General features: G+C 40.4%; 1 protein-coding gene across 1 annotated transcript; it reads right to left on the bottom strand.

The window, feature by feature from the left end:
- Positions 1-104: 104 nt before the first annotated feature.
- Positions 105-20,965, bottom strand: FGF5 (fibroblast growth factor 5). Its single transcript, XM_049630711.1, has 3 exons — positions 20,369-20,965; positions 12,312-12,415; positions 105-933 (listed from the first exon to the last, which is right to left on the bottom strand). Exons 1-3 carry the CDS (start codon positions 20,727-20,729, stop codon positions 586-588), a joined length of 813 nt encoding a protein of 270 aa, XP_049486668.1. The 5' UTR covers positions 20,730-20,965; the 3' UTR covers positions 105-585.
- Positions 20,966-27,127: the final 6,162 nt, after the last annotated feature.

Raw genomic sequence — 27,127 nt, 5'->3', positions numbered from 1 at the left:
AATAAAAAATGAAAGTGCGATGAATAAGAAAAATGAAAAAATCCACATGTTACAAATGGGCTATAAACACATTTATATTCATAAACTGCATTCAAATGGTTATGTCATATTAATTAAAATAAAAGTAAGAAAATATGCTCAATGCAGAGGTACTTTTTTTAAAAAAAACAACAAAAAACAAAAAACGAAAGTTAATAAAATATTTTATCTGCATCAAAATATTCTTTGGAAACCAAAAATAAAAATGTATCATGTATGTTCTTTCAGGTTGTTCTGTAAAAGTCAGAAAAATACATAGTCCACGCTGTTTAACTTTCTCAAAATACAGAGTATGCACGAAGCATAAAGCAAAAGGCTTTATGTCGTCCTGACTGAAGCGGTGTGCTCCCTATGTTGGACAAAGAATTCCAGTTCAGTTCCTATCAGAAAACAGTTTTCTTTCAGTCGTGCTGAAACAAGTGACTGGACTTCACTACGGTGGAGTGTAGCTGCAGGTGTATCCGAACGTTTTTCTTCAGAGCCATAAAGACACTCGTGGAAACTCCTGAGGCAAAGGCATGGTTTCTCACAAGGCCAAGAGGAATATTATCCAAAGCGAAATTTGAGTCTGTACTTCACGGTGTTGGGACTTTTCCGAGGTGCAGAAAGGGGAACCTTTGGCTTGACAGGACTGGGTGGCTTTTTCTTCTCAGGAACAGTGACCGTGAAAGAAAGTTCTGGCTGCTCCAGCTGCTTGAATCTTGGCAGAAAGTGGGTAGAGATGTGCTGGGGTTTAACCCGCGGGCTGCAGCCTCGCTTAGCTTTCCCTCTCTTGTTGAGGGCCACATACCATTCCCTGCCTGCTGGCTCAGTTCTGTGTATTGCTGAGGCATAGGTATTATAGCTGTTTTCTTGGAATCGCTCCCTGAACTTGCAGTCATCTGTAAATTTGGCCTGGTGGGGGGAAAGAAGAAAAACTTGTAAATAGTAATATTTTCAGCATGTAATAAAATGAGGTCTTATACTGTAAAGGAAAACCAAAATTTCCACTGACGGAAAGTTTCCTCCTCCATTCTCTCTTGTAAAGACATATTGGCCTCTTTTTTTTTAAGTTTTTTTTTTTTTATTTAGTTTGAGAGAGACAGAGAGAATGTGAGTGGAGGAGGGGCAGAGAAAGAGGGAGAATCTCAAGCAGGCTCAGCACTGTCAGCGCAGAGCCCAACATGGGGCTTGAACTCAGGAAACTGTGAGATCATGACCTGAGCTGAAATCAAGACTCAGACAAATGCTTAACTGACTGAGCCACCCAGGTGCCCGAAGACATATTGGCTTCTTTTAAAAAGTTGCTTTAAATTACTATTTTCATTTCTATCTTCCTACTTTATTCATCTTTGTAATGTTGATTTCTGTTTACTGTGTACTTAGTGAAATAACATCAATGTATCTAAAAATGATAATAGGAACCCTTAATATGTTGAAATTCTGTTATGGTTTTTAAATTACTTTGAGATTTTCAGTAAAAAAATAACTTCTAATATTTTAATATTTTTCCCCTCTTAAGCCATCAAGAAAATAAATAGAACTGAATTACTAAGGAACAATTGTCTGATAAAACATGAATGCATGTTTTGAGAAATGGGGTCATATTATTCCTTTGAAATAAGAATACATTTTTCAATGTTATCAGTGTGATTCATGGTGCTGAGAGAGGGGTAGCATATGGCCCTATTAATATTGCATGTGTTAGAATTCTTTAGGAAAAAATATATCTTCACACAGTGATACAGGAGAGAATATTTGATGCCAAGAAGAAAAAATTACTTTTGGAGTCACTAGCAATACTTCATCCAGATCTCTCTCTCTCTCTCTCTCTCTCTCTTTCTCTCTCTTCCCCTCCACAGACACAGACATAGACACACACACACACACACACACACACACACACACACATAATGTCTGCCCTTGAAATGTTCCCAGAATAGTGGCAAAAGCAGACAAGTAGACATCCGTCATGGCACAGCTTGATACAGGGAATGAGGACAGCGATATGCAGAGGGAACAATGACAGCATAGCGGAAGGGAATCTAAGAGGATGGAGGCGGCTGGCAGAGGGCAAGGAAGTTTTCCTAGAAAAGGTGACATCTGAGCTGAGTCTTCAAGTACAAGATATTAGCAAGGTGACATGAGAAATGATTCTCAGGGAGCAGGAACAGTGTGTTCACAGGTCAACATGACACTTACTATAGGTAGTAAGTAATTTAGTATGACTTCCATGTAGGATTCATGGTAGAAGGAACAAGAGATAAGGCTGACAAAGTAGGCCAGTAAAAGCTCTGAAAATGCTTAGTTTGCTCTGGTTGGAATGCTGATGACTTCTGCTTACTGTGTACATAGTGAAATAATATCAATGTATATTTAAAAAATAGGAACTCTTAATATATTTCAATTCTGTTACTGTCTTTAAATTACTTTGAAATTTCTAGTTAAAAAGTTAAGTTTTAACAGAAGATTCTGTTAAGGAATTAAAAGAAGATGGTCTGGGGGTGTAGAGCATAAGCGTGCAGACAGATCTGTGATCAGATACCAATTCTGCCAATCAATGTCTTAGTGTCAGGCTCCTTATCCACAAGTCTTATCCACAGGGTTATTGTGAATACCAGAATATTTTTCTAGGAAAAATATTGGTAGCTTTCATCAAACCCAAAAGAGGCCATAACTCTCAAAGGATAAGAATTCCTGTCCTAGATCATTGGGTTTCACAATTTCAGGGAGCACCACTGTATAGAATTCCTCGGCTTGCAAATACCAAATACACTGATGTCTATATAGAAAAACACTAAATATATATATATGATACACTTTCCATATCAGACCAAGAGATACTATACTAGAATTAAAAGTTATTTTTTTCTTACTTCTTCTAATAATGCCAAGCTTTCCTCTGCAATACAGATCACAACGCTGTTATCTGAAAGTCAGAACAGTGGAAGGGAATCTACCTAGATCTACTGTTGACGGTCATATGAATATTTTGACTTGTGCAAAGTAGAGACAATATTGGAAGACAACCGATTTCAGAGCACTTCCAACAGAGCATTTATGTTACATACGACGGTTAACCCAAGTTCCTTACATTCAAGTAGAGTTCAATCAATAAAGCTCTTTGAGAACTATGAAGCTATATATCTAGAATCTCCACAAGTCTACTGGTGATTCCCTGGATTTGATCTCTAGCTTCTGGAAACAGATGTTTTAAAGAACTATCGCTTATGGTATTCCTGTCATCTTGTCATACCCTACCAGCCTATGTCTAGGCCAAGGGAGCTATGCTGACATCACTGTCCTATTTTTCTTTTTATTAAAAAGACTTTCTCACAAGTCAAATGTAGATTTTATTACAGTTACTTAGCTCTTAAAAAGACTTAAATGCTTTCTCATTTCATTAGATAATCCCAAAGTTTTATTTAAAATAAATGCCATAGCCATTTGTAATGTTTTCTGCTACATAAAAGGATAAGCATTTTAGAAAGGTATAGGGGGGTTAATCAAACAGAGTAGCAGGTATATTTACCCTGCCTCATTTTTTTCTTCACATGTATTTGAAAAACATTTTTAAAGACATATAATACATTATACCCAAACCTGACTTCTAGTCCTATTTTGCAAAAGTCTATTTTCTGAAATAGAAATAGCAGTGACCACTTTATCCAATTTTGTCAGGTTTTTTAAAGTGTACTGCATTATTTAACCTTTTCTTTACTGGCACAAACACACACACACACACACACACACACACACCCCACGGTGAATTAAACCTATAGCAATTCCATCTTAGAATCTTCAGATGAGTGAAAGCTCACCGACTCCACCTGCTAAAATTATTTCATCTAAAACCATTCTCTTTTCCTCCTTAATATTCATGTCCATAAGTTCTTTCTTAACACAAAGGAAGGCTATTTGGGCTCTAGATTTTCAAGAGCTACTTAACTGTCACCCAGGGCAGAGATGTTCAGAACCTAAGGACCCACACACCACGTGCAGCCCCACAGCCTTTCCAAAATCCCGCATTAGAATAGGAGTAAAGGCGGTCAGACTGTTTTGGATTTCTTAATTGACTTCTAAATTAATGTTTTGTCTGAAAAATTCTTCCAGCTGTGATGAAACAGCACCATTTGAAACAAAGATTTCAGCAAATTTTTTTCACCAAGAGATCTGGTTTCTTCTTGAGGGGATTGACTGTTCCTGCCACTATTCCTGGCCTTGTTCATTCAGACAAGACGGTGACCCTAAACAATGAATTTCAGCTTCTAATATCATGCGTGAACCAGTTTTATAGCAAAGAGTCACTAAGCAATATAGTTCTTAGCTACAGGTGTTTGAATATATAGATGTTTACCATTACACAGTTTTGTATAATAAATCTTCCAGGCTACTTTTAACTTTTTAAATCCCCTTTGAATTATCAGAAGTCCTTTGGCAAAATACATACTTTAAAAATTTTTTTAATGTTTATTTATTTTTGAGAGAGAGAGAGAGGGTGAGAGAGAGAGAGACAGAGGGTGTGTGGGGGAAGGGCAGAGAGAGAGAGGGAGACACAGAATCCAAAGAAGACTCCAGGTGCTGAGCTATCAGTACAGAGTCAGATGAGGGGCTTGAACCCACAAGCCGTGATATCATGACCTGAACAGAAGTCGGTCGCTTAACTGACTGAGCCACCCATGTGCCCCTGGCAAACTATATACTTTTAAAACAATAGAACTACATTGTTTCCCTAGAAAGAGTGACATTGACATAAAGACTTTTTCTATAGTTGAGGTGTGAGATAGAGAGGTGAATGAAATTTCAAAGAAGCTATTGAAAGCGGGATCCCCGTTGCCTCGTCGTGCTAGCACCATCAGCCACAACACCGAACATAAAGAACCAGTATCTTGGTTTCAAATTCATTTTTTACCAGTCTATTCCACAGATCTTTTTGACTATGTATCACAGGCCAGGCACTGTGCTAGTTGCCACTTTTATGATGAGAAACAATACAGACATGGTCCTGTCCATGTTCCTTGTTGAGCTACATTATATGTTTTGCTCCTTAATTTTCTTTTGATGTTTATTTATTTGAGAGAGAACATGCACACATGCAAACACACATGTGCGAGTGTGAGCACGGGAGGGGGAGAGAGAGGGAGAGAGAGAGAATCCCAAGCAGGCTCTGTGCTGAGAGCCTGAGGTGGGGCTTGATCCCATGACCCTGAGATCACGACCTGAGCCGAAATCAAGAGTCTGATGCTTACCCAACACTCAGTCACCCCTCTCCTTAATTTCTCCTTGATCTTGCAAGTGTAAAAACAAGTTACATTCAACAAATCAAAACTGCAAAATTAAAATGAAATGTTCAAGCCAGCTAATTCTTATGTAATTTAATATAGTCCTAATGGACAAAACAAATAAACCTTAAACAAATTTAACTATTTTTGCTTGGATAGCCTAATAACTCAGAGTAAGGGAAAGAGTGCAGTTAAGGAAAACATGAATTTTGGATTAGAAGGGTGCCGTGCCTTGTTTCTACTCACCTCTTCACACGGTGAGAACACACAATGGATGTTTAGAAGAAAGGTCAAATTCAGTTCAAAGAAGGTAAAATTTTGGTTAACCGGGATATTTTAAAAAAGACTAATTCTGCGTTGTTGAAATCTGAGCGTCAAGTAAGCCAAACAAAAAATTCTTTCTGAAACAATATTTTTCAAAAAGCTTTCTGAAACCTCTCAACATAGTTTTGTTCCTTAGTACATATCGTGTTGTATGATGAGTGAGGATCCTGCAGTGAATGAGTTGAGTCTATGCAAACAAGTACCAATTCTCACTACGTGCAACAACACAAGTAAATACGTAACATATGAAAGAGGTATGGAGAGAGGAGTGAATTTGCACCAACGTGAGTATAATCCTTGGAGTTTGTGGGAGTACTAATCAAGTTTACTTCTTTATTTCACTTCGTTTTCTTTGATTTGCCTCCCTCTTTTGAAAAACCTTATGAAGAAAACAATTAACCAAATACAAATAATTAAAATGTCATTGTGGGCTGCAATATTATTAAATAATTAAAATATTATTATAGACTGCAATAAAAACAATTATAAGCCAAATTGTACTGTAAGCAAAGTTTCCTGACTGCATGCATCCCTGCTTCTGGCTCCCTACCTCCTTTTAGTGCTTCTTGGTTCCTGTCCCTACTCCCACCTACGGGGCTGCCCGGCCAGGTGCCCTTAGCCAAGGCTGTTTTGTGTGGTTGTGCTTAAAGCTCCCTGAACGAAGGAACCCACCTTTGGTGGTGATTAAAGGCTGAAAGGCAGCCCCTGCTCCCATCGCTTCCAAGCGGAACAGCCCAGTGCCGGGCGACATGCACCCAAAGGGCTGCCTTTTACTCTTTACTACATAGGCTTTGTATAGGTCAGTTGCAACCATACTATGCTATCTCCAGGGCATGGCCTATTTCCTGCTTGGCACTGGACATCTTTCCATTATATATCTCAGTTCTTCATCCTGAGTGACTGAGGGAATACACAAGTTGGATTTCACAATAAACCAGCCTGAAGTAATGTAATGAAGAATCACAACCACAGGATTTGTTCCCCTCCAAACTTTATGAACTGACTTAAAATTAGTTGGGGAGCCAGTTCAAAATGCAAATTCCCCAGGCCCTATCTCCAGAGGTTATGTCTTCAGTAAATCTAAGGTGAGACCCTGGAATTGCATCATTAACCAGCACCCCGTGTGATTTGATGCAGGTGAAGTAAGAGTTTTCCCTCTGATGCTTTTAACAGCTCAAAAAGAGGGGCTATTGAGGGCTACTGTATGCACCAGGGGTTTTGCATCTATTAGTTCACCTTCACAATAATCTCATGACTAGTAGGATGCTATTGTCTAATTCTCCAGTCAGAGAAATAAAGACAAAGATTCATCTAAAGCCCCATGTTTACCAAATGCCAGGGTCAGCACCTGTGACTTAAATCTCCCATCTTCTGGTTCTTAGATTCCAGCTCTTTCACTCTATACAGACTCAAGGACATCTCCTAGATTTCTGTATAGTCCTACTTGTCTTGAAGTTGCCGATACTGACAAAAATGCTGATAAAAAACAAAGCCATTCCCCCAACCATTGGAGAAATAGAACACCCTTTCTCGCTGCAGGCTGAAATGAAGCTGCAAGTTAATTCATGGCACCCAGATTTTCGCAACAAAAAAGGCTCTCTAGCTCGATCAACATAGTGTGAAATTACGGGAAAACCGGCATTTACTGTAAAGGCAGCACCCTGACCCCAGTTTTGAGACTGAATAACTGGACATTCAGTTTTACTACGTAAATTGAAAGCCTTTAGAGGGCAAGAGAAGTTTCTATTCAAATGCCTTTAAAGAGCTCATGGTCTTGACTGGGAGAGTGGAGTGCTTAATAGGTTATTTTTTTATGATAATGATGGTAACTATTGCTCAAGCGTCCATTTCCCCTTTCAGTAAACATGCCCAGCTCTCGAGGCTGCTGACTCCTGCTCACACTGCCCCCAGCACAGGAAGTCCAGTCCAGACTCCCATCCCGGGCAAGCCAGCTGGCACCCTCCGAAACCAGGAAAGGAAGACGTTCTAGTCCTTGCTTAGGGCTGATCAAGCACACATTCCATGCCTGTTTCGTAAACTCTGCAATTAGCTTTCCTTCCAAACATGATCCCCTAAAACCCTGAGAAACAAAAATAATTCTACCACATGCTTCTCTCTGGATCTTTAAAATAAGCTAAAATGTTTCTTCCCCAATAGGTAATGTGCTATCATTCGTGCTTTACGAAAAGGCAAAAAAAAAAAAAAATACATTACAACCATCTTTTCCAAGATTTACATTTTCTTTAGGAAAAGAACAAGATGCAACAGGGGTCTAAAAATGTTATGAGATTATGATCATTAAGAAATCCTTGCCTCTTTAAGACCTTGAGCCTGGGAATTTTGCTTTCAAATTAGGTTTCTTGCAAAAAAGGAAACTCTGGAGATAAGGGGCTCTTGTAGGCACAAAAAGTGCCTAAAAGTGGACCTTAAGGGAAAAAAAAAAGGTCAGTGATAAACAGGATTTGGGGCTGGTCTAAATATCTGAAGGGTCACAGCTGCCTGACCCCCAAATCAGAAAGTCATCTTCTAAGAGAGGAGACAGGATCATCAAACAGCTGCCTGAGAGCAAATTAAGGAAGATCTTTTCTAAATTAAATGCTGAATACTTCCCAGGCACTATTCTAAGTATTTTATATGTATTATCTCATTTAAACTGCTCAACTATCACAATAGATCATGATTTTAGTCTTTGTCCTCTTACAATTCATAAAACCACAGAAGCGAAAGATTAAGTAAAATGACTAATTTTAATTTAACTAGAATGACACAATCTAACTATGCTTGTAAGCACCACACTTAAGGTCTCTCACTCCTACATCCGCACCCACCTCATATAAATCCAGAAAGGTGCTCTATGGGGATTTCCATAGAGATAACAAACCTGAGGAGAGAGCAGGAACAGAGTGAGGAGGGAACAGGAACAGACGAGCAGTCAGAGACAGAGACAGAAAGAGAAGGGCGCTCATTTCCACAAGGTACCTCAGCCTGGAATGAGTTCAAAAGGACAGTGGAGGTCTCAGTGAAGGCTCTGACTCACCCTCATGGCTCTTTGGGAAGCAGTCACCTACTCCCACTCTCGAAGATTCCCAACACATCTTAAAGAAGGAGAAGACCATACATCTTCACCCTTGTAAAGAATGCTGAAAAAACCTGCATGGTAGGAATCTGGCTGCACTGTGTATTTGAAGTATACTAGTAAAGATTTTAAGGAGAGCTGCATATAGATTGCGACATGCGTAGGTTGAATGAGTCAGGAAGCCATGCACGCTGAATTAACAAACTTAGCACACACACAAAAAATCAGTACAAATATTGCCTAAGTGTACCCATTCTGGGCTCATACTTTGGTTTGCCATCTTTGCGTCTGCTGATAATGAAGCATTTTATATATGAAATTTTTCAGTGAGCAAAATATAGCTCTCTTCTGCTTTGAAAGTTCACTTTGAGAGCCGTTTCCTATGTGGCGCATCATCACATTGAACCACCAATGTGTGCAAAACTCTGTGATAGGTTCTGTGGCAGACACAGAAGCTAAAGACACAGAAATAGATGGGAAAAAAAAGAGTCCGAACAGAGCTTGCATGAGATGGGGAGGCGACGCACGAACAAAATATTGTAAGGATGTGCCACAATATTTATTCTTTGACATATAGTATAAAAATATCACTAAACTGTGCGAGTGTTAATTCCTATAAAATAATAGGTGAAAACAATGTAATTGGTTCCAAACAAAATTTAGTATCTTCTCTCAACTAAATTTTACCTACAAAGCATTATAGCATTTGCAGAGAAACAGGATGTTAAAAGGATGGTTCTGGTTCAATCACTTGTTAACTGTGTTAACTTAACTTAATTATTTAACATCTCTAAGACTCTTTCCTCACCTAATCATGTAATGAGATAATGTGAGTGAAAGAACTTTTAAAGTACTATGCAAATGCGTTGTCTGTGCCCAGCAACTAATTTTTAATATTCTAATTGTTACTATAAAAACTAAGCTGAGAATCTATAATTATCCATGAATATTTCTTAATACAGTATGGAAATTACTTCCCCCAGAATTATATGAATGCTTCATATTTTTGGTTCATATTTATTTTATATATAAAACCTTAAAAGTACTCTATTAACTTAAAATTTTTTCCAGTTTTATTGAGGTATAATTGACATGTAACATTGTGTAAGTTTAAGATGTACAATATGATGTAAATATACACATATATATAGAAAAATGATTATAAAGGTAGGCTTTAAATGCCTCTGCACAGTTACTAATTTAAAGCAACTCACAAATTATACATTTAATCCTAAAAATATAAAGGTTTTTAGCGTTTTTAGTGACCATGCAATTTTGTGAAAATCAAGACTAAATCAAATGATTATATCTAAAGTTACAAGAGTAATTTTTCAACGTGTTTAACTAGAAGAAAACAGGAAGAAACCATCTGGGCATAAAACTGATAATTGCTAGGATTAATACTATTTCCAAATTCAACTTCCTTAAAAATAAATCACGTTATAATTTAATTAGGTTTCCATCTAGAGAAAAAGTGCTAATAAAAGCTCAGATAAGAGAAAGCAGGCTTGGACAATAGGTTTAAGAAGAATCCACATAATCATAGGGCTTAATTTTTTTATCTACAATTCAGCTCAAAGTCATTAGAATGACTTTAATATCAAAGAGCGTCAGTGAGTGACAAGAGCAAGACTTGCTTTGTACTGTTTAAAAGTCATTATTCCATGAAATAACTTTAGCCTGCCAAGATGAGAAAGAATAACAGATGCTGTTTTTGCATTATCTGCATTATTTCAGCCAGCCAGCCTTAGACATTTGGGTCAAATTTCTGGAAATTTGTTTCTTGCATTTGACAGAGGAATCATGTATCCTCACCTCTCAGTGTGACCTTTCTAATTGGCATCCATTTGTGATGCTTCGAGTTCTGTGGCAATTACCCTGAAGCTGGCCCAAGTTTGGTCTATTTTTTGCATGTACTAGGGCATAAGTCAGAACAATTAAAAAATGAAGGTGCTTACCCAAAACAAAGCAATAAGAGAAAGTTTCTTTACATGCACCACACTTTATTATGATGCTTAGATTCCAAAAGTGTTTCAATTTTTTACAATCTTAAAGTAGACTGGGGGAAAGGATTGTGTTCAGATGCGTTTGGTCATTGTTTTCTATTCTGCATGCGGATTTTTTAAAATCAATTTTTAAAAATAAAATGGCATGTCCTACTTTTCCACAGTGATGCAGAAGTTTGCCTCTTAAGATAAATAATCAAAGAGTGATTACTTGATGAAAACTATAGTAGAGCTTGCTAGAATACAATAACCACCTCAGAAAATGAAGTAGGTAAACCTTTTTATAATTCTTGCAATGGGTGATTAAAGAGATTAGCAAAGGTTTTCCATTTATCTCAACCAACTGAGTTTTAGAATCTATTATATTTAGTTTACCATATAACAGATAGTATTTCTTGAGCACTTACAGTGTACCAAATACTGTTTTAAAAGCTTTAAATGTATTATCTCATTTAATCCACAAATAACTACACAAATAGCTTGAATTCTGCTATCCCCTCCAAGAGGTATTAAAAAATCACCTTGGGATGCTAGAAAAAAGAAAACTGAAATTCTTACAAATTGAACCAAGTGAAATTCTCACTGACGTTTTAAAGTTCTATAGGCAAAAAATCATAAATAGTAAGTTTCAATGGATTACACTCCTAGCTAAAAGTTCCTACATACTTCAAACACTAGAAAAGTGATATTTCTCCAATTCATTCAGTAGGAATTAAAGAAAATAAGAAGTGGAGGACTAACGCTAAATAATAACTACTTTGTACAAATGACCTAATATGACAAAACTACAGAAAGAGCATAAGTCACCTTTAAGTGCTGTGCATATGGACCTAATACAAGTAAACCAAACCTGTGAGTAGAAAAACTAAGTTAAACATATTTGTTATCTTTAAAAAGTTTTGATGCTTCCCAAGTAATCAGCATTTTTGGAAAAAAAACATAGAAATCTTTAATTTGTAAATCAGTTACAACACATATATGTGGCTTGTAGAAATTTTTGAGTACAAAATTAGTCTTCATAATTTTGAGAAGTATTCTATTTAATGCAACAAAAATACAAAATGAGAGTTCCTCAAATGAATAAATTAAATTTCTCCAAGAAACAAAAATCTTCTCATTATTGGTTTCTCTCCATACTTACTGATGTGAAAATAGGTTATATTACTTTGACCTAATTTGTGACATCATGAATAGCTTGTAAAATTGAATAAGAACCTAATCTACTAAAAATGCACACACAGCCACCATAAACAGGTACATTTTAAATGTTCTATATTATTTCCATGATATTTCTCCTCAGTTGGGCCAATTTCAATAAATGAAAAATGGCAATCAATTTGAGAGTGCTATTTTCAAATACATTCATCCTTAAAAATTTTTGTGGACTGTATATTATCTTTTCCAGTAAATAAAATATAAAAATGGTTACTTGTAACAACATGTACAATCACCTTGGTTAAATGTACATATAATTAAAACACACACACACGCATGAAGTCCTCTGAGCAAATTGTCCCTCTACCAATGTGGAAAATCACTTCATTCCATTCTACAAATGTGAAATCTCCATAACACCTTGAACAAACATAAAGTGGTTCTACTTACACTTGCATGGAGTTTTCCTTTTTTTGACATCGCTAAAAATTTGTTGCTGAAAACTCCTCGTATTCCTACAATCCCCTGAGACACAGCAAATATTTCCAAAATACCTAGGATGACAGAAATCCCAAAATAAAACACAGACTCCTCTATATACCATTGTGAAGAATTAAATTTCTACACAGATTCTTTTCATTCTTTATAGTTTTGATTAAAAAAAAACCCAGTATTTAACATCCTTATTTTCCATAACATTCCTTATGTTAAAAAAGAAAAGCCTAGCACTCAAGTGTTCATTTAAAATAACAAATTTTAATATTCAAAAATTTAGTCCTGGTTCATTAATAATTCTTTTTTCCCTTACAAATAATAAGTCATTTTTAGTAAACAATGTTCAACAATAGAAATAATCTTCTCAAGTTGTAAAGGAATCGGAAATTTCTTTAAATGTTTTTCAAAAGAATTCCCATCCATTGTTTTCTATCAGAGATAATATAACGCTTTTAATATTGAAGCTCATAAAGTTTGGACCCAATACTAATAGAAACTTGAAAGCCAGAGACAAATAATACTTACATGAACTAAATCTCTCTTCTCAAATTGTAATAACTATATAAGTACAAATCAATATATACCATATTCAATCATTCAGTGAGTAGTTCATTTAAAGACTACACATAAAAAGTTGTTGAAAGCATTATAAATAATTTGGGATTATTGGCTCAATGAGTGTTTAATGCATTATGGTTTGAGACATCTTGTATTTTAAATGGCTTTTCTGGCAAAAAAAATTAATAAGGTATTTTATTACATTATTGTTTATATTTAGTATTTCATAGTTAGCATTATCAAGTCAACATCCCTCTGTCTCCTATAATAATTTGAAAGTCCAGGGGCGCCTGGGTGGCTCAGTCAGTTGAGCGTCCGACTCCGGCTCAGGTCATGATCTCGCGGTCCGTGAGTTCGAGCCCTGCGTCAGGCTCTGTGCCAACAGCTCGGAGCCTGTTTTGGATTCTGTGTCTCCCTCTCTCTCTGACCCTCCCCCATTCATGCTCTGTCTCTCTCTGTCTCAAAAAAAATAAATAAACGTTAAAAAAATTTTTTTAAAAAAAGAAAGAAAGTCCACATCCACTATGTCAAGAGAATCACATACCACAGTTTATAGAGTATTTTAAGAAGATGAAATTTATAGTCTGTATATAACTGGAATTCCTGCCTATTTATCGTAAACTCATACATAATGTTATATGAACATGAGAAAATGGTAGTGCTTTTTGTTAATTGCCTAATCAAATTGCAAAAAATTGGGGGGGGGGGACAAAATAATATAGTTCACTATAGCTAAAAAGAGACCTGTCCTAGGAAGAAAGGAAGGAAAGAAAAAAGGATGGAAAGGAGAAGGGAAGAAAATCTCAATCTTTCAATCTATTATATTCTGAACATATATACTAATTAGGATATCTTAGCAGTATTCTGCTGAACAGATAAATTCACGAGATTTCCTTAAAATAGCAACCTCCCCTGCAGTATTGGAAGTACATATAAAATTATTTCATTTATTAAAAAGGTAGTATTGAGAGTAACCATATATATAAGATATATAAATACATATATATGAATACATTCATTGGGTACTTTTTTGCACAATGTGAGCTTATCCTTATAAATATAGCAAATACTGCTGCTTATTTATTTATTCAACTTGACTTCTTAAAAGCACTTGATTAGAAAGTTCATGGGGGAAAAGGGTAGCAGAAGAACTATTGTTTCTGTTAGAAGAGTATTTAGTCCAGAGTAAATAAAGCACATCTCAAGAAAACTGCCACTACCACTTTTATTAGTAGATGTTTCTTAAAAACAAAACAAAACAAAAACTATTAGGAAGGAACTAGTTTTGCTTTTAGGAAGAAATTCCGAAAGAAACTGTCATCTCATAAATTTTCTTCAAAATGTTTTCAAAATGTTCTTTTCAATAGATGTTGCCATATAAATTATTTGTGATGCGCACCCAAAGATTTTGAAGCATTGCCATTTTATCAAATAGTGACAAAGCACACATAATGCTTTGTAAAGTTAGATACAATGTACAATGCAATATACTGTAATAATATAATTAATAAAGCATAAATAGAACATGATACAAAGTTATATATATACAATTACAGAATGATATTAAAAGCAGCATTGATGATTTTAGATATTTGGAAGATGGGGGTTATGGTTGTGAATGCTGTGTAAACATGTGTTAAAAAGCAAGAAATGGAAACCTGATAAGTTGTCTAAGTGTGGAACAATAGAAACAAAAGAGACAATATGGGATTGGTGGAAAAGGAGAGTCGGTTGTATGTTTTCCCCCAATTTACTCATGGTTCTACATTGTTAGAGCGTTTTTATTCCATTCTACAGAAAAGTATTTGACTTTGTAAATGCAAACCTGCGTGTTAGTGACAAAATACACCACAGCATAAAAGATAAAATTCTTATTGGATACATATATTTATAGGTTAATATTTGAAAGATCAAGACAAAGTCTCTAGAAATACTTGTTTAATGGGAGCAATAATGCTTTGTCTATGTGAGCTACAACTTCTGACCATAACATATTCTATTTTTAGAAAAACCTATTTTGAGTCATTTAACTTGTTTCCTAACACACTGTACATTCTGTGTGTATATGTTGTGTAAACTTTCCATTGTGATAAATTAGATGGGAGAGATAAGATAATATATGTAAAATGTTCTTATTTTATTATATACTGCATGGTTTCTTTTCTTGCAAGTTCTACTATAAAAATGACATTTGTCTGAGAATGAATGGATTTTATAATTTTTTTAAAGTTATATTTAATTGAAAGCCTAAAAATATACCTTCACATATATTATTCTATTTAAAATTATAAAGAATGCAGGAAAGATAAAAGATGAGATCAGATAAAATAACACATAAGGCAACTTTGGGATGATCTTCTAAATCTTAACATAATTATGATGTAATATTGGGAATGCTATTAAGATCATAATTTCCAAAGTAATTTCAACAGTAATTTCACAATGTCTTTTTTACTAGAATGTTGGAGCAGATTCTACAAGCCCTACAATTCAGCTTCCTGACCCCACCTCCAAGAGATCACACAATTATTGATTTTACTATGCCAAATCTCAGTAACTCACTAAAGAGTCCTAAATATTTTAAACCCATATGCATTAAATCACACATATAGAAATCCCAGAAAACATTTCTCTAAAACTAAATTTTTCTCAATTTCAGTAATTTCCTGACTTTTTTTTTTTTTTTTTAATTTTTATTTTTGGGACAGAGAGAGACAGAGCATGAACGGGGGAGGGGCAGAGAGAGAGGGAGACACAGAATCGGAAACAGGCTCCAGGCTCCGAGCCATCAGCCCAGAGCCTGACGCGGGGCTCGAACTCACGGACCGTGAGATCGTGACCTGGCTGAAGTCGGACGCCTAACCGACTGCGCCACCCAGGCGCCCCATTAATTTCCTGACTTTTACTAGGATTCAATAACAATAAATTTTATCGGAATTTACAATTCACATTATGGATACCAGGATGGTATCCCTAAAGCAAAATTCTGGAAGGCTAAGTGTATCTCACAGACCATAGATAGCCAATACATGTTTGCTAAATTGCATTGTTTTCTTTGACCTTGTCACTACCTCTCTTTCCTTTCTCAGGACACCTGCACATACATACAGACACATATGAGCATTCGTACGGACACAGGTTTTACTCCTGCAATTCTGGTCCTCTCCTACTTAGGAAGTGGGGCAAGGAGAGAGGATCAGTATAATTATTTCACATTAAGGTGCTAGAGACAATGTGTTATCTTTCCTAGGGAGTTCACATGTAAGAAGATCAAAAAAAAAAAAAAGCAGTGCTGAACAGAAGGAACCATTTTTCTCTTGGTGTAATTTGGGGGTTGACATCTAGATTGAAGGAGACAAGAATTTATACACACATTGTTTAATCCACTTACTTGCAAGCATGGACATATATTACAAAGTAAATGTATTTCAAGAAGAAAATATATGTCTACATTTTTACCTTAGTCCCCTCCAGAGTTTTTAATACAACAGGACTCTATTAATGATGGTTGATAAAATTACGCAGATTTCTCACTTTTCTCATTTCTTAGTAAATAACATACTAGAATGACATAGATATCCCATATTCAGAAGCCCATTTGAAAATCCTCAAAGAAAAATCATTTAAAATGGAAGTTTCTCTACTTGTGTTCACAAAGACACAGATGTCTGGGTATCATTATCAAATCTGAGTCTTAAAATGCCCAGTGTAGCAGACCTTGATGATTAAATCAGCAATAGAAAATTTCCATTTGAGTTTTTCTATTCAGTAGATACAGATTCTGGGGGACTATAGAAAGGTTGATTCTATAGGACACTAAAATTGATAGTGAACTTCAATGTTTAAAAATTAGTAAAATTGAAAAAAATAAAATAAAAAAAAATAAAAATTAGTAAAATTGAGGATTCAGTTTAGTCAGAATATATGATTGTAATTTTCCTATTTTGTGTGAACTTTGGCTTTGTGCAGCCATAACCTTCAACTTTTGCTCCCTGAATTGAGAATTACTTAACTGCCTATTCTTCAATGGCCCACCATAAGTCAACAGAAGCATTGAAACTAAAGTTGAAAGCTCATGAATTAAAGCAAACCCTTTGTTTCTATTCAATAATTGGATTTTATCATCTGTCTTGTCTTGTCCATTTTTCTTCGTTCTTCCCTAGTATTTCTTCATAATAAGAATGTTATGAGCTTGATTATTTTTTTCTGTGTCCAAAACTTGGGCTAACTACTGTATAAGAGAAGATAAGGACATATTAAGTGGTATGCCTTAACCAAATAAACTGTGTTTCAAACTTTATGGCCTGAGTGTACTTCTGATGGTGAAACTAGAAAACATTCATAGTTTGCCGAAATTTTAACATCAAATGATAGTTGTAAAACATATGTATATGTACAGATATATTTATCTGTCCTGACAAACATTACAGAAAATTACTGAGTTTAAAAGAACCATTTAGACTGCAGTTTGATGGCAAAGTTTTGACTCTTTCTGAAGTAGCATGCTGTGACAAAAAAAAAGAAAAAAAAAACTGTAAGTTCTCTATCATTGCCAACTCACAGACAGTAAAATGAGATGATGAGGTACCTCTATGGTCCTTTTTGGTCCAGCTCTCAGTGTCTCTTGTGAGACTTACACAATTGTTTCCTTGTGTACTCTAACCAACAGTCCATGACCAATGCTTTAGTTTATGTATGTGTCAGGAAACTGTCAAGTGCTGCTTTCAAAGAAGTAGATGACCAGCCAACAATTAGCAGGCTTCTGATTCTCTTTCACAGATATTGAGGGCAGAGACTCATTTGAAATTTCCAAATTACGTGCTCCCCCACTACACATGACATATTTCATAAATTCCTCATCCACCAGTGGTAGAAAAATCATAGTTAGTAGTGTTGGACACTCCAGACATCACAAAGCAGAAAATCGCTGTGATTTAAACACTTAAGTTATGGTTTTCTCTGTGTGAAACAGCTATGGAAGGCAAAAACAAATTTTAAAAAATCCTCCAACTCCCAAAAGCAGTCAAAATATCAAGCTTGATGAATTAAGTAGCCTATTATAGGTGCATGAATGAATGAATGAATGAAGAATGAGTGACGAATGATGGCAAACCATATGAAAGATACAGACTAAACCCTGAAAGCCTATTCTAACCTGGAATGAATTAGGAAAAGTATTAAATTAAGGAAGTTTTATTTAGGCACTGTTTTGTAAACATCCCTGTTCTTTTTAAGTATCTTTCAAAGTGGATTTTAAAATAAATTGTACCTTGGAAAGAAAAGATATTAGTCAGTGCCTTCTTTAGCTGAATGTATTCTTTGCTGGTGTGTTCTCAATTTCTTTTCTCTGCTTTTCTAGAACTTCCCCTCTGGCAAGGCCTAAGGTGCAGAATCTTTGTCTTTTCCAAGAGAAGAGAGAAATATCTTGGGAATGAATCTGGTTTTCAGAGATCCCTACTACACCAAAACCCACCAAAGACACATTCTTTTATTCGCCTCAATCCCAACCTGCAGCGTGGTGCATGCTAACTTTGTGTCTTCCCTTGGGAACACAGAAGTTATCTACTGCTGGTGCTAATTTCCTGGGTAAACTACAAGAGCAGAACAGAAAAAGGTTTCCTGAAAAAGAGAGGTGGAAAGATTACTAGACGTGGGCAATGAGCTCTGGTGTCTGATGGACTCAAGAGTTGGGTGCGGGGGAAATGAGAGAGACAAAGGGAAATTCTGAAATTAACGTGACTCTCCCTGCCCCTGAAATCTTGGAAAATTCCCCTTCACCCTAACAGACCTTGCCCTTTATCTCCAAAGACGGTTGAGTTGTTTCATAAAAGTGAAATGAACCTTGAAACGTAGAAACAGCCTCCTCCGCGGGGCGCGTGGGAGGCCCCGGGACTCGCTGGGGCACACTTGGAGGAGCCCCCTCTCTGGTTCAGGGGGCTACCACGTGTAACACCTACCACGTGTAACACCGCCAGCTGGAGCAGCATAGCTCAAAAGACAGGTGTGGGGCAGGGGCGGGCGCGAACCGCCAGGTCTTCCACATCCCGCCTCCTGTCCCCTCCGGAGGAGGCTTGCCAGCGGGGTACCCCATGGACGCGACACCTCCAGCCCTGCTTGGCAAGCGGCTCCCGGATTGCCTGCCCTGCTGGGGCTCCCGCGCTCCTCTGCTGCTCGGGTAGTAAGAAGCCCACTGAATGGCCCGTAGGGCTGTGGGTTTGAAAGGAAGCAAGCTAAGTACACCTGGGAGCTACCAGGCGGCCACATGGAGCCAGGTGACCGTACGCAGCGCGATCTCCTGGCCCCGTTCCCGCTCTTCCTGATTATCTCGCAGGCCCCGGCTGTGTCTATCTGTTGGATTAACCCCTGCTGGATGAGCGATCTGGCCCTACCGAGGAAAAGCCTCAAAGAGATCGCCCCGGTCTCGCACACACCCCCAAATCATCTCTCCCCTTGGCTACCTAGAGGCGGTGAAAGGAATCAGAGGCGGGGCAGCCAGCGAAGGTCTGGAAACACAGATGGCGTGGAAGGAAAGAGGCAATAGGAAGAGGGGGGGAAAGACAGCTAAAGAGAAAACTCAGAAAGAGAATGTAAAACTTAGATTAAAAAAAAAAAAAAAAAAAAGCTTAACACGATGTACACCTGTACGGAATTGAACCTCCTCTGACCTTCTTCCAAAATAAAGAACTTTTCCTTAATCGTCCTTGGGGACCAAAGGCTGGCCGCTTCCTAACAAGGTGTGTCATGGTCTCAACATACTTAAACGTTGCTAAACCCAACTCTGGAATTAATAATTCGAATGTCTATCACGTATCCCAGTCTAAACGTGTCCAGTTTTCCAGATCGCTGTCTTCTTCCAACCAGGGGATGTCTTATCTCTCCTATTCTATATGTATATAATGTACAAATATGCATATACAAGAGACATAGACGGATACATGGATGTATCATGTACCTTACTTTGGGGTTTATGGTGGCAGTTGGGGGGACCGGCATGTGAGATCTGATTCTTCTTTTAAAAAATAACTGTTCAGTTATAGGCAAGGAAAGGGGATGCACTTTGATGCCTCATGAAAAATGTTAGCCTAGTGAACAGAAGCAGAAGGTAAACAGAAACTAAAGGAGCAAAAGATTTTTGTTTTCTTCTCCAGGCACCGGCTGGAGGCTTCTCTTTGGGACCCGGGCAAACTGGAAACAAGGTACCTGTCTTGTGCGCCAGCCTCTGGTAGCCTACACCTCAGGAATCGCCATTCCTCATACCCACAAGAGGGGTGCGCGTGTGCGCGCCATGTAGATGCACCTCCACCCAACCCGCCCCGCCGTTCCGAGGGACAGCTGAGTCCCAGGAGCCAGGGCTCCGGAAGGTGCGCCTGTGGGCCAGGGAATAGCCTCTGTCCCTCCCGAATCCCCCCATCGCCCGCTTAGGACGCGCTTTGCCAGGAGGGCGAGCAACTTACTTAACATATTGGCTTCATGGGAGCCATTGACTTTGCCATCCGGGTAGATCTGCAGATGGAAACCGATGCCCACTCTGCAGTAGAGGCTGCCGGTCCGGCGCCCCGAGGGGCTCCACTGGAAACTGCTCTGCTCCAAGCCGCTTCCTTGGTTGCCCAGAGAAGCCGAGGGGGAGGAGGAGACGGAGGAAGAAGAGGAAAACGTCGTGCCCCTGCTGCTCCTACTGCTGCTGGAGCCCGCCGGGTTCCGACCGGTGGCTGCGGGTCCGGGTTGCCCTTTGGGGGCGAGGTGCTTCTCCCCGTGAGCCCAGGCGCTGAGAATTAGGTGGCTGAGGAAGAGGAGGAGGAGGAAGGACAAGCTCATTCTTCCAGCCGCGGGGGTTCTAAGTGCATCTTGTAGGGTTGGTTCTGGGCTCCGTAGCCCCCGCGCGGCTGCGTGCCTCTGGCGCTGCCCCCCTCGCCGCACCGGGTGGACATAGCCTCGGGGAAGAGAGGGAGGGAGAGAGAGAGAGGCCACTCGAATGGATCTCGGCGCAGGAACTGGGATATTTATAACGCCAGTGATCTCACTGCTTGGTGCACGCCTGCGAAGCTTCCCCTCACCCGCCGCTTTGTGTACTCTCTGGCCGGTGCGGGGAGGGAGCTTCGCGGTCCCGGGGGCGGGGGGTGTGGAGGAGGGAGGAGATGGGAGAGAGTGAGTGGGAGGAGAAGCCGGGCTGAGAGGAGCTGTACCCCGACGCTGGGCACGCGCAGACCGGGGCCACGCACCCAGCAGTTCTCACGCGCCGCACGGCCACCCTCCCACTGGAGCCAACGGCGCGGAATTCACCTCCGCGCGAGCATGGGAGTCTTCCAGGGGGCAGCAGCCGAAAGGGGGGGGGGGGGTGGTTTAAACGTGGAAGTGAGTTCCTGGACTCTCCCACCTCTGCTGCACGCCTGCGTCCCCGGAACGCACTCTCGCCTACCCAAGACCCGATTTCCAGGTTCCCTTCCCGTTGCCCCGCAGACCCCGCTAGCACAATCCTGGCCCCGGGAATCCCTCCGGAACAAAGTCCGGTCGTGAGAATCCCAGCGCTTCGAAGTGCTTGCGGTGGGGAACCAAACCAAGATTCGCAGTCCAACTTGGGAAGCCTTTGGTGTGGCGCAGCTGGAGGAGAAGGCAGTTGTTGCCTCTAATGTATTTAACGGGCTTATTCGGTACTGAGAGAGCCGCCCTGAGCCATTAGGCCACAATTCGAGTTGCTTTTCTATTGGAAACTCTGGGTCACGCTAAACATTATGCCGAATTTGTTTTTCCGTATGGGAAGTTTTCGGTCTGTGTCCGAGAGGGTGAGCGCACATGCACACCCGCGCTCACAGCAGGGCAAGAGGAGCAGGTCTGGGCACCAGCACATGTGGCTGACTGTCCAGTTGTCCTCTCTCACCCCAGGATCCCCTTGGCAGGAAGGATTAGCTAAGGACTCGCTGCGGCTTACTCAGAGCTGCAGTTGACTGAAGGATCGACCCCAATGAATGATTAATGATGTGCGCTCTGGGTTTCAGGAAACCTGAGAACCGAGAATTTCCATGTATGCAATGCCCCTTCTGTCATTTATCTGAGAAATATACCTGACTTGCATTCTTGGGATATTTCTGTCCGAAAACATATTTGGAGCTTTAAACTACACTCTGATACATTATTCATTGGTCATTTTAATGAAAAGGCCGTGATTTTGACCTAGAAGGTCAATTCACATAAGCCAAGGTTGATGTGAAGATACAGCCTTATCCATTATTGAACACCCATTTAAAGGTTCCTATCTCGATAATGAAAAGCTTATAAAATGCGTGTAGATTTTTCAGGATTGGAAATATTCCATGACTAGAATACTTAACATCAAGGCAGCTGTGACACAGGAAGTCACCTGTGCAATACTGTGAAGCCACTGTGGGGAAAAAAGGTCATATCACACAAATGGGTGTGCATAACTTGAACACATGCCACTGACACACTATGAAAGATGCTGTTGGGGGCTGAACGCCCTTTCTCTTTCCACTGTTCTAGTCTCAAGCTCTATGCTTCCGGCTTTAACTAGTGTGGGCAGGCAGACATTGGGAACAGACGTGGAGTCCCTCAGAACGGTGTACTTTACTGAAGTAGTCTCTTTCCTGAGTGAATGATTATGGGATGCTAACCTGAGCACTGTGCCTTCTGCAAGGTGATGCCCTTGGTTCTGTGACAAGCTGTCAATTAAAGGCCCATAGTGGCGCTGGATGCCATCAGTAAGGTCCTTTTCCTGTCACACAGTCTATCCCATGCTTCAAGGGGTGAAGATTTTCCAAACAAATCCAGTTGCTTGTTTCTCCTCCTCCTCTTCCCTAGGAGTCTGCTGAAAGAGCTGGAGTATCTCCTGCCCCAGACTCACTGCTATAAGCCTCTTCCCCAAACCTGGGGAGCCAAAAACCACTCGGATGAGCTTCTGGAGACTGAGATTTGGCCTCTTGTCTTTCTTTCTTTCTTTCTTTCTTTCTTTCTTTCTTTCTTTCTTTTTCTTTCTGCTTCTCAAGTTACACCCCCATGGAAACAACCGTTCTTGTATCCATCCCTCTCTTCAGCTGCAAGATTCCAGTAGAAGATCAAACTTTTGTCTAGGGATGACCCAGGAAAGCCAAGACACTTGCTTGAGCCTCAGTCCACCTAAACCTGGTGGCTGGCAAGTTTCACTTAGACTTCCTCTGGGGTCCGAGGAGAAGACTTTAGGAAGAGCCAAGTGTTTACGACAGAAGTGACCGACTCTTGTGGGCAGGGATTGAATTTGGCAGCCAGACTCGGTTCTTTTCAACTCTCCTGGATACTGGATCAGAAGTAGTTCTTTTTTTGGGGGGGCGGGGCGGAGAGGGGGGAGTAGTGCGGGCTTAAAACCGAGTCCTCGTGGCGTTCGCAAGAAAGCAGGGTGGAGGCCACTGAACTTTTAAAATCTATAAAACAGGATTAAACGTGTATTTGAGTCATTAAAAAAAAAAAAAAAGAAAGAAAAAACACCTGCAGGAGCTGAACAGTGAAAGAAGACTGACAATGCACGTGATCGGGGCGCGAAACCGGCAAGCCGCCTCCTCCACAGCTTGGCAGAGGCAGGAACCATCACCCTGCGCTCCTGGGCTGCGCCGGCCCTGACCCGCGCCTTGCCTGACCCGCGCCTTGCCTAACCCGCGCGCGGTTGGTCCCGCTGCGCGTCTGCTCACAGCAACTGTGCGGTCGGAAAAATGCTCATTTCACCTTCTCGACTACTCCGGGCTATATACTCCTCCAAACTCCACTCAAAGAGAGTAAGAGTCACTTTTTCTCTGGTTACTTCCGGGATCATCGAAAGCCCCCTGGCTGGAGACATCCCTGTGGTCCACGCACTAGCCTCGCGGAGCCTGGTCAAGGTCTCCTGGGCGCTGGCAGACGCGCGCCCACGGCCAGTACACGGTGCTGTCCTTAATTCCCCCATTCTCCAGGCCCCGAACGCGAGGACCAGGAGAAGGTGTATGCCGCTGGCTACCTGCAGAGGTAAAGCAAACGGTCCTCAAAGACTAGTTTCCACTCATCGCCACCCGACGTGGAACCGAAAAACGAATCCACAGGTTAGTGGGTCCCACCACTTACGCGCCGGGTTCCCAGTGCGCCGGCGTCAGCTAAGTCCTCCACCCCTTTCCGGGTTACCTGCCACTGCCCCCATCAACCGGAAGTCACTTTCTGCAGCTCTTAAATCCTTCAGCTTCATGGTCGGTGGCCCCGCCACCTCAGGACCACCTCTTGTAGCCCCAGCACCTGAGCTTTCTTTCTAGGCCTTTCCTAGTTGTGTCTGGGAAACCAGGTGGTGAATTTCTCTTACGTCTTCTGCAGCTCTAGATATGAACCAGTCACTAGCGACAGGAATCATAACCTGTCTCCTCAGGCTGACAACCAAAAGCCTAAGGAGAGAGAGAGATCAGGGCAAGAAAGTCAATGCCCAAGCTTCACCACAGGGACATGCTCACTATTTACAACCTTCCTCTGGTTGTAAACAGAGGCCAGAGTTTCCAGTGGCCAGCACTGGGAGGTAAGGCAGTGCCTGGTCCATACTACCTGTATGGTGCTGAGACAGTGGAAGGAGAAGAGGTAAATACTGAGATAGGGTGAGCAGTCCTGGGCAGTGCCAGCTCGGGTCCTGCGAGGCTCTCCAACCTGGGAACCAGGATGCCACCCTGCCAGCAGACCTGCACAGGCTTTTGTTCAGAGAGCCTCGGTGGCACCAAATCTCTGTTCCACAGGTACCACACTCTGTGAGATTTGCCTCGTCTGAGGTTTGTTACACTGGCAAGCAAAGATGGATTTTCTTTGATCCAAGGACACAAGAGCCCAGACGTTTTCAGAACGTTTTCATGAGTAAGCTGCTTGAACCTGGCCCTAAAGCACCCTGTGGCCCTCCCTCTCCATTCCTGCCACCCTTCCACACACTGAGAGACTGTATCCAGATAGATAGCAGGACCACTTTTTGCTAACCAGGTCCCCGATGACCCTGCAGTGACTTCTAGTTCCATACAATGTTTAATGGAGGCACAGTGGTATTGTGGGAGGAGTCAGGAGTTGACCCTGTTGGGGCCTTCAGTCTATGCTCATGCCAGGACCCTCTCTTTCCTCCAGGCCTGGCTTCTCACCAGCCAAGTTGGCAGCAACTACATAACAAATAGCCTGTGAAGGAGCAGGGAGCAGGCTGAGAAGGGTGGGAAGGCACTGCGTGGGAAGGAAACAAAGACAGAGTGCACAGACAGGGTGGCAATGGTGTGGTCAGAAATTCTGCAGGTCCTGAGATTAGAGCTCTTCCTCTGTCTCCAGCATCTATTACTTCCCTCTGAGGAGGCAGTTGTTTTGAAATGGTCACAGGCAGCTGGTCTTTTCTATTTCTTGTGGAGTCAGAAAGCAAAGCAACTTTTGCCAGTAGAAGTGGGTCTTTTGTGATCTGAATTGACTCAGTGAAATCAGTTACCTTTCCTAAAAAAAAGAAAAAAAAAAAAAAAGCTCAACTATAAAGCTCAATTCAGGTGCCCTCCAACTAACCTAGTGACTCTTTTGGTTTTAGCTTCTGATAAATCCCTGCGCTGAATCCCAAAGCACTTCCAGGGACCCAGGTCCCTTAGCATGTAATATCCAATTGCAGGGAAATCACTGCCCCTCTTCTGTTGGAAAATGCCCCTAGCCACAGAAGATGAAACATGTGGTTCCTTGTGCTTATTACACAAGAGTACAAAAAATATGTATATATATATATTTTTTTTAATTTTTTTTTCAACGTTTTTTATTTATTTTTGGGACAGAGAGAGACAGAGCATGAACGGGGGAGGGGCAGAGAGAGGGAGACACAGAATCGGAAACAGGCTCCAGGCTCCGAGCCATCAGCCCAGAGCCTGACGCGGGGCTCGAACTCACGGACCGCGAGATCGTGACCTGGCTGAAGTCGGACGCCTAACCGACTGCGCCACCCAGGCGCCCCAAAATATGTATATTTTTAAAGATCATGTCACCATCCCTTCCCCAAACAGGGCCCATTCTGCCCTTTGTAACAGGTTTTGCTCCTGGCACATTCTGCATTTAATCGTTTACAGAGGCCATTCTGAGCACATTTGGAGAGACGCGATTCCTCAGTCTTATTTCCCCACGCAAAGTGTGTTTGGTGGTAAGAAGAGTGGGGAATCAGAGACTTCTCATCTATGAGAGGAGAAATGGTGAAGCAGCATTCCTGCTCTTGGAATCACCCTCACATTCTGGATGTTTGGTTTGTATCCAGAGAGACAGGCCATAAGCAAATGGGCACTCATTCAAGAAAAATGAGGGCGGGGGATCGAGAGAAAGGAAGCACAGTGTCCTCTTCTAGGACATCCTTCTTGTGCCAAATGAGACAGGAGGGAAGAGAACAGAAGTGAGACCAAGCCTGGTACCAGTGATAAACAGATAAGAAGCTGCTGAAACCCAGAGCGCATGGTCTATCCATTCACCAGCCCAGTCAAAGGCCATTTGTTCAGAAAGTAATTTGATCAAAACTGATTTCTCAGACTAAGTCTGAAAACAGTCCACACAGACTAAGTTTTTTTCTCCAATAATAAGATGCTTTTTTTCCCCCTGAGTGTTAAAGGGATAAGGGGACCAAAATTGGAGATGAGACTTTTTGACTGAGAAGTACACGGAGTTGTAAAAATATCTTCAGCAATAGCAAGTGGATGTTTTGATTTTTAGTTTTTTTCCAAGAAAAGTTTAGGTATCATATTCTAGAAGAATACTCCTTGCATACTTTTCTAAAATCTGGAATTTTCTGAGAAGTCCCAAACCAAAAGCTGTTTAAAACAAACAAACAAAAAAAGCAAATAAATAATAAATAATTAAAATTAAAATTAAAAAACAAAACCATGACAATGACAAAAAAAGCACAAAGAAAGTATCCCATTCCTGTGACCTTTAAGAGAATTATTTGTGAACGGCCCTTTTTGTTTCTTCCTCTCCCCTCCCCCCACTGCCCTCTACATTGCAAGACTGCTAACTCAAAAATCCTGGACCATTCTTTTGATAATCACAGTATAAAAGCATTCAATAATCACAGTATATAACAGCTAAAATTGTACCCTCAGCACCCATGTAAATGTATACAAATGAGATTTAAAATGAAACAGAAGGCCCTGACACATATAATTTATTTTGAATATTGTGATTGTGTATGCATAATATAAAAGTCATGTTGATAAAATCCATGAGAAAAAGTGTCTTTG

Source organism: Panthera uncia, chromosome B1 (assembly GCF_023721935.1).
Source record: "Panthera uncia isolate 11264 chromosome B1, Puncia_PCG_1.0, whole genome shotgun sequence".
NCBI classification, from domain to species: domain Eukaryota; kingdom Metazoa; phylum Chordata; class Mammalia; order Carnivora; family Felidae; genus Panthera; species Panthera uncia.
Note: the sequence above shows the minus strand (reverse complement) of the source record. Positions and strands in the feature narration are given on the sequence as shown.

What these genes read in the sequence shown, in the direction of transcription:
- FGF5 (XM_049630711.1), bottom strand. Translation starts at nt 20,729, where the DNA reads ATGAGCTTGTCCTTCCTCCTCCTCCTCTTCCTCAGCCACCTAATTCTC. An exon ending in CCATGAAGCCAATATGTTAA is followed by an intron (nt 12,416 to 20,368) that starts GTAAGTTGCTCG and finishes CTGTCATCCTAG; the next exon opens with GTATTTTGGAAATATTTGCT. An exon ending in AAGGAAAACTCCATGCAAGT is followed by an intron (nt 934 to 12,311) that starts GTAAGTAGAACC and finishes TCCCCCCACCAG; the next exon opens with GCCAAATTTACAGATGACTG.